The following is an 8,137-nucleotide window of genomic DNA, read 5'->3' as shown; positions in this document are numbered from 1 at the left end:
TGTCTGCTATGGTTATAGCGGACTCTGCTCTTCCCCCTTCTATGTTATTGATACTTTTGCTTATTATTTCCTTTTGCTCCCTTTCCTTTTGTACTTGGTGCTGTTTTTTCAGTGCTGACAGGGAGGGCTTTCTTAAAAGTAGTCTGCAAATCTTCTCTATCCTGTTTTCTGTATCCCAGACAGACTGCTTGGGATTGCAGTTCTGCAGGGTTTTTCTCGGGGGGTGGGAGAGGGTGGTGGTAGAATAAACACTAGATATAAACTGTAAGACAGCAAAATGTATAAATAATGATCACTTATAAAGTGTTATTCAGGCTTGTACTGATTAAAGACAAGTGTTTGCAAGGTTCAGCCCCTGGACTGATCTGGATTCCAGTCTGGAAACTGAAAACTCCTAAACTAGCCTTAATTTGCCATGCCTGGTTTCCAGCGCTCAGCTGTCAGGATTTCTGCATGGCACCCATGCCAGCAGTCTCTGAGCGATGCCAATATCTCCGTGCTTATCCCACTTTCATTTTTTACTTATAGATCTTTATCTATAATTGATGCTTGTCTGTTGAATAAGAGTCTGCTCAGTATACATGGAAACTGAGAGCTCTGGGTAGCTCCTCTAACCTGGGGAACGCCTCTCGGTGCTCGTGCTTGGGATATTGCAATAGGCTGGGGAGCTGTTCAGAGCCAGGCAGGTGAGTGCACTGGCTGGCCTGGCAGGTCTCTTCTATTTCTGCAGTCTGGCCCCTCATTAATCATATATTTCACTTCACCCTTTTCAACTCCCCAGGTACAGGGTCCATCTTAGACGTGATAGCTTTAAAATAAACCTCGGAAATGAGCTTCCTTTTAGGAATAAAAAATTCTGCAAGTCAAATGCTGTTTGGTGTTTTCAGAGGAATTAGATGAGTTTATGAAAGGTATTGGGTGATTATGTCCTGATAGCAAATGCAGTATGACTTGGTGGCTTGGATATTGCATCCGTTCATATTTCCTAATTTCCTTTCACTCCCCAACCCAAAAAGACAAGATCTGAGATTTTTCTGTTTGTTCCTTGTGACTCGGAGCACAAAGGAGCAGGCTGCACTGCGTTTTCCAGCAAAGGCAGGCATCGTGGTTTGTAGTATCTGTACAGAATGGCAAGAATAATTTGTATTTCATGCTGTATGGTTATGGGGTCTTCTCCCTGTTTATAAGAGAAATACAAGAGAGAATGCGTGGACAGATAGGACTGGAGGCAGAAAACATGCCATTTCTAGGCTTGTGCAGTTTGTTTTTCTGAACAATATCATTATTATAGCCATTCTGCAAAACTCCGAGAATAATTTGAAGACATTGTGATTTAAAAATAATGACATGATTCTTGTCTTTATCATCCACTTCAAAAGGAGCTCCAATAATTTGGTTTGCTGCTCCTTCCTCGAAGCTGGCAACAACGCAATCACAAAATGGAAATGCTCCTATGCCTCCCCCCACTCTCTTTCTCAAAATAGGTGTTTGGACCTTTCATTGCTGCTGCATTTTAAACTTCATCTCTAACTAGTGGCCTCATTCAAGTATGTAACTCAGAGGCAGAGTGTTCACTTGCTTTCTGAGGTTTTCAGGTTGCCATGTGAAGTTTTAACAAGCTGAAATGTTGACTTCCAGCATTTGGAAGATTGTCACTTTTGTTAGGTCATTACTGGAAATTATTTAAATAATGTGATGTGGTTATCTAGATCTCTTAGCATCTCTTTGGGATGTCTTGCATGTTGGTAAAATTCTCTCCAAATAAGTTCACGCCCATCTTGCTTCTTAGCAGAAAAAGAACCATTTTGTGCATCATTTTTACCACACTTTGGTGTGTGGTAAAAATGATTTAGCGAGCTGTTAAACTCTGACATGGATCAGCCTCTCAGGGCTGTTTCTGAGTCACACAGAATGAGACGCAAAGCTCTGGGAAGCTCATTACCACCAAGGTGCAAGCAAATGTGAGGGAGCTGAGGAAACCACAGCAGTAATTGTGAAGGGCTGGACGGTCTCCTCTTTGAGGAGAGATCAAATGAGCTAAACGTGTAGGTCATCTAAGCAGTTGATAGAAGTAGACCTCCACAAGATGGGCAACTGAAAGACTAGGACTGTCCACATAACAAATTAGCACACGTCCAGAGAAGGTGAATTTGGGTATTACTGTTCTGGCCTCAAAACAGTGGAACATGCGAAGAAACTGGAAGGCAGCTTATTTAAAATGTGTGACACATTACCTTTTCCATGGTTTGCCCACTGAACTCATTGCTATAAAATTTGTTCAAAGGCAGAAGATGCCCAGGACTGAAAATAGCTGAGATAGCTGTTTGGATGAAAAGGACAGCCTTACCTTAGGTTAGAAGAAATTTCAGAGAAGGTAGGGGTGAGGAAGTGCTGGGGAAGTTAATTATGTGTGTAGGCGTTTGCAGGCTTGAGGTCTCTCCTGTGCATCAGTGCTTAAGTTAATCCACCATGGTGGGGACTGAGCCAAGCTGCCTGCTCAGCCTGTTTTTTGGATGTGCCTCACCTCACTGCCCCTTTCCAACTCTGGACTAGGCCCACCCTGTTTTGGCTGAGCCTTTTTCCTCAATCAGACCTCAGCCTGAACATTTTTGGAAACGCAGCATCAATCATGGTGCTGTCCCTGGGGAGATGGGAAATCCTTTCCACACTTGATGGATGTCCTGCCTGGCTTAATTCCACCACGTCAGGAACTAGAGGCCACCTGTCTCTGCCCACCTGTCCTGGTTTCAGCTGGGAGTGTGAAACCTGGTGGGGTACATTGACCCTGGAGCGCGCAGAGGGACAGCACGCTTCCATGGGCTCAGTTACAGTGTCTGTGAGTGACTGCTCTGTTGTGCTGTTGTGAACAGCTAACTGGCTCAATACTTGCTGCAGAGCGGGATATGTGTCAGTTTGAAGATGCTGATTCCTCATCAGCTGATTCCCTCTGTTTGGCGTGGCTTTTCTCAAAATGCACCGGGTCCCTTTGGGATGAAGTTGGTGCTGTAGAAGTGAAAACTATTATTATCATGTTGTATTTATTCGGAGAGGATGTGCAGCAGTTGTCAGACAGCACTATGTACTTAATTGGGAATTCAACTTCCAGCTGGTAGATTGAGACTGAAAGGCAGAGCTGTGGGATAGAGACGGGCAGACACAAAATGCTGAGGCTCCTAATCTTTTATAATATGTTTGTTTAATACAAAGTGGTCTGCTGAGATTGTTTTGCAGTGGAGAATAATAATTGTGTGCTGACTAATGGGAGAGAGCAAGCTGTTAAAGAGCATCAATTAACCATACAGGAGGAGGTTATTGAGTATTTTCACAAGTGTTCAGGATGTGAAGAGTAAAGAATATTACTTGAAGGTAACCCTTAGAGAATTTTTAGCTATTGAAATCTACAAATTGCAACAAGAGTATTTGTGGACATACATATGGTTGCAGAGCTTACCAGGAAGAACAGTGCAAAAAAGAACTCAAGCTAGCTTTCCAACTCCAGATTGTGCTGATAAGAAATAAATAGTGCTTTGCTAACCTTGTTCTCTTATTTCATATCCATTATTTTGAAAATTTCCCCTGTTAAATTTATCTAATGTTGTCCCAGGGAATATTGTCTCTCTTTACAGAAGATAACATGTGCAGTGCCCTTCTGATACTTGGATGTCAGAATTTGTTGTACTTCTGGTTCCCTGACTGCCTAACTGAAAGGCTGTTGTCCTTGTCCTTACAGCTGCTCCTGCTTCAGTATAGTAATTCCTATTGCTGCTATTGCTATGAGTTAGAACTCAATGCACTTAGTACTGAGAGGAGCATGCTCTTCCATCATGTGCCTTGCACAATGGATAATAAAATTCTCCAATTTTGGACAGTGGAGAGTATTAAAACCTATGTTTCATTAGGAATCCTTTTATACAGACCTACTAGTATTCTGCCTGAGTTTAATGCAAAAAATAAATAACATTTTGTGGGCTCTGTTTGCTGAGTGATTTTGTTCTTTGTAAGTAACAGGAAATCTTTCCCATCCTGGATTCCAGTGTTAAATCCACTTTGTGCAAACATCGTTTTCCATTTATTCATTGGCAGTGGGGAGACCAGATAACATTGAATTTATTTTTTTGGTTTTGTTTCTTCTAAAGCGGTGTTAGAGAATTGGACCTCAGATATTCTTTTAGCAAACAGCAAGAGATGTCCTGGGATTCCTTGAGGATTATGATAAAGAGGGACCCTTGGTTCCTGGACAAGGGCAAAGATAGACTTCTCTCAGCTTCAACTCTCTATTCAAATGCCTTAATCAACAGAGGTCTCCTTTAACAGATGGTTCTGCATCGATAAAGCCTTTAACATGTTAGGAAAAATTCAGATAAATTTACTCCTTTTCTGATTTGATTGATTTTCTTAATCTTTTTTTGAGGGGGGGGGAATAACGCATCAGAAGACTATGGAGAGGATTAATTACTTGGCTGCAAAACTCATGAAGATATTCTGATGAAAGATGTGGAATAAGTGAGTGAAGCCCTGGTGAAGTTGGTGTCAGTGGGGAAATTTAACTGTGACTGCAGCCCTCGTGCCTGCAGCGTTTCGCACTGTTAAGAGAACATAGTCTGCTCCCCTGTATGTCACAAGTGTCTGAATTTGTTTCAGTAGTGAAACCCTCCCTGCTGATCTATGGAAAAAATCATTTTGTCTGCAGTTATGGCAGCTGGTTTGACCCTGAGCAGTTGTAGCTTGGGAGTGGCAAAGGCGGGGGGGCTTTGCTACCTTAGGACTCTTGTCCTTGCAGCTGGTGCTGCTTTGAGCTCTGACCAATCTCTGGTGCTTCAGAGAGATGCCAAAACATCCCTGACTTTACAGGGAACTTGTCAAAGCCCAAATATGTGAGATACCAATATCTTAATGCAGATCTGCAGATTTAAAACCCCAAGGAGCTGTTCCGCTTCACCCGTGGCCAGGGAACGGAGGGGTTGCAGAGCAGCTTCAAGGCTGGAAGGGGGTATCGTTAGCACTGAGCTTGACCTGAGCTGAGCTTTGGCCAAAGGATTCATCCCTGGAGCAGCAATGAAGCATTTCATGGTTCATTATCCTCACAGTAGGAAACAATGTGTTATTCTGAAGCTGAATATCTAACGTAAATTTTCATCCATTTGATCATCTTGTGGCTTTGTCAGCAAAGTCTGGTCTCTCACCACTTTCTTTTCCACTTTCTTTTAGGATCTAAAGCAAATTATGTATCTGTCTCCATGAATGGAATAGTTTGAGCTCTTGAAGTTTCATACTATAAGGCTTGTTTTGTGGGCTGTGAGTCATTAGGTGACCTGTCTTTGAATCCTACTCTGTTTCCCTGTGGTTTTTTTGAAGCATGAACTCCAGAGCTGCACACAAGTTCCAGGAGAGCTCTGGGACTTGTGCAGGTTGCAGAGGCAGCATCACTTTTCTGAAAGTTTGCTGCTTTTTGGCTGAGCTGATTTGGCAGCTTGTTGCCATAGCAGAAACAGAAAATGCCATTGGACCAAGAACTGTTTCCCTGAAGGCCTTCACGCAGGGTACCTCTTCTTATGGATGTTTCCCCACTGACAACTACATTTTGAGATGAGTCATTGAATTCATGTTTAATCCACTAGTAAAACTGGCAAGGCAATTACCATCTTGCAAGTTCTTCAAATCAAATTGTTAGAGAACATTAAATCAAACGCTTTGGAGAAATCCCAGTATATACAGTTGCTTTTATCATCCAGACTGTGATTCTGTCACAAGAAAAACTTTGTTTTATTGGGCCTATCTTCAGTGAAAGTGTGCTGCCTGGTATTCATTTTGGTCTTAGCCTCTACTTTTTTGTCTCTGCTCCATTATTTTCCTTTTCTTATTTGTTACCCCATAATGAGAAGTGAGAATTAAGGGATTTCTAGCTTACAGTTGTCATCCCTACTTTTTAGCATTGCCAAGTACAGAAAGCGTTTGCAAACTGAATTAATACTGTTCGTCATGAGGCAATTAATCTGTTATGACAGCATGGTGGCTTAAAGCACAATGGTGATGAAGGCCGCTCTGCTGGGTCTCCCTTTTTGCTCCATGTGTTTTGCTCTGAAGTCAAACCACCCACTCCTCGGTAAGAGGGAAGCGTGCAGAGCCCTTGTGTATTAGTCATCAGTGGAGGGGCTGGTAGACTGTGAATCTGCAAACAAATTGCTACAGGCAGCTTTTTGGTCACTGAGGCTGCTACCTGATAGAAAGCATGTGTAGCGTAAGTCAGTTTTCACTGCCACGCACTTAGGTTTGCACTCACAGTTGGCTCTCTTCTCTTTGGTACATGCTAGTCCAAACGTGACATTTTATGTTGCTTCCTGATGGGAGGATTTTTTCACAGAAATCTACCATACTCTTTTTTTCCCCTTTTTTTTTTCTTTCTTCTCTCTACAGGTGAAAACAAGAGAGGAAGAACTACAGAAGGAGTGGTTCTCTGTCACTGCTAGAAAGATACAGGAAAGTGTTGAACTAAAACTGCTAGATCTTGCATACCTTTGTGCGCCAAAAAAAAAAAAAAAGCATGGTTCGTGCAGACTGGTGTTCAGAAGCAAACATCCTGCCAGCAAAATGGGCTTCGGTAGGTCTGCATCCAAGGACCCTGTTTCAGCTGTCAGCGCTACAGACGTGATCAGAGAACTGCAGATGAGAGAGGCCAGCCTGGAGAGAGAGCTGAAGCAGCTGCAGGAAGAGTGCAGGCAGAGGCTAGATGAAATTGCAGAAGGGTTGGATGGAGTGATTTGTATCTCCCCTTGAAGAGATAAAGCTGGACTGAGAAGAGCAAAGGAATAGACTGACTTGATCAGAACATACTGTGCAGCTTGGCATGGGGGAGCGCGAGGTGAGGAACCAAATGTAATTTCTAATTTTTAAGCCTGGGAATCATAACTTGTTATGGCTTTGCGACTTGCACTGGGGCCATAACCTTGGTGGTTCTCCCTGCAGCCCCTTTATTGCTAACCTTGCTAATTAAATTCTGCAGCAGGCCTTGGTGGGAGCGTGTGTAAATCTCCCTTTTATCTTTTGGATTTCCAGTTCTTCTGCCAAGCACTGGGCTCTTTTACAGTGCTCAGCTGCTAGGCACGGCATACTTTGAGGCTGCGCATTGAAGTACTAATTGCATTCAATATTTTCCAGCAAATGGAAGAGTTCATTAGTCAGAAAAGTCCAGGTATTGGAGAACATGCGAAGTACCAAGGCTGAGAGAGATTGGAAATGTTCAAGAAAGTGTGCTGTTTTAATTCAGCTAGTTTGCATGTTTGTGGCAGCTATAATGCAGTCACCATAAGGAAAAACAAATGCCTAATAATAAATAAAGCAGCACACTGATTTCATTTACTGGTGTGATGCACTTGAAGTAATTGGGTTCTCAAAGAGAACGAGCTAGAAACCCATTCCACCGAGTTATGAGTCACAATAAGGTAACTTATGGATCTGCTATAGGAAATGTCTGTAAAATAGAAATATGACCTTAACTTCCAAGCTTGAGGAGTCTCCAAGCTCTGTCTCTGGAGGCTTCTTCCCCTGGAACATGCAAATGTTTTTCACTTGGCATTCATTTCCTACCCTTTTCTGTTTTGCTTTCACCAAGGAATATTTTTATATTCTAGTTGTACACTTTCAGGAATAAATAAATTTAAAAAGACCAGTTTGCTTTTCGTTTGTGAATTGCTATGAGCAATGGGCTTTCCTCAATCTGGATTTCTGTCTACTACCCCAGCTCAGTGGTGTTGCTGATTACCAGCTGCTTTTGGCTCACTCAGCAGCCAAACGTGAGGAACGTTTAAGGACCTCTTTCCAGGCATCAGTACGATTGCTGCTCTGCAGGGAGACCCTGTGCAGGTGGGAGTGGGTGGACAAGGCTCAGGTCTCCTGGTTTCTGCTGCACCAAGTAAACTTCAGATGCTTCCAGACCCTGCTCATCTGCACCACCTGTATTGGTTCTCATGCAGTTTTTGCAGAAGTGAGTGGCAATGCAAATGTCAGCAGAGAGCCACATGGGGAGGGCTGGTTTGCCCTGGTTTCACCCTGTTGAACACAGCATTGCCGGTAAGGCAGGAGTATGCAAGTTCAGTTCAATACGGGCCAAGTTTCAGACAGCCTTTCCTCTGCGTGGACC

The 8,137-nt window shown here is 43.0% G+C and overlaps 1 protein-coding gene across 1 annotated transcript in view; it reads left to right on the top strand.

Annotated features, from left to right (window-relative positions):
* Nucleotides 1-7,590, top strand: part of CUNH14orf80 (chromosome unknown C14orf80 homolog) — an 82,767-nt gene extending 75,177 nt beyond the window's left edge. The window contains exon 9 of the mRNA XM_009285354.1: nucleotides 6,415-7,590. Within this exon, the coding sequence (XP_009283629.1) occupies nucleotides 6,415-6,774 (360 nt within the window). The 3' untranslated portion in view covers nucleotides 6,775-7,590. The remainder of the gene's footprint in view (nucleotides 1-6,414) is intronic.
* The last annotated feature ends 547 nt before the right edge of the window (nucleotides 7,591-8,137 follow it).

The sequence above is a fragment of the Aptenodytes forsteri genome, unplaced genomic scaffold (assembly GCF_000699145.1).
Source record: "Aptenodytes forsteri isolate BGI_AS27 unplaced genomic scaffold, ASM69914v1 Scaffold104, whole genome shotgun sequence".
NCBI classification, from domain to species: domain Eukaryota; kingdom Metazoa; phylum Chordata; class Aves; order Sphenisciformes; family Spheniscidae; genus Aptenodytes; species Aptenodytes forsteri.
Note: the sequence above shows the minus strand (reverse complement) of the source record. Positions and strands in the feature narration are given on the sequence as shown.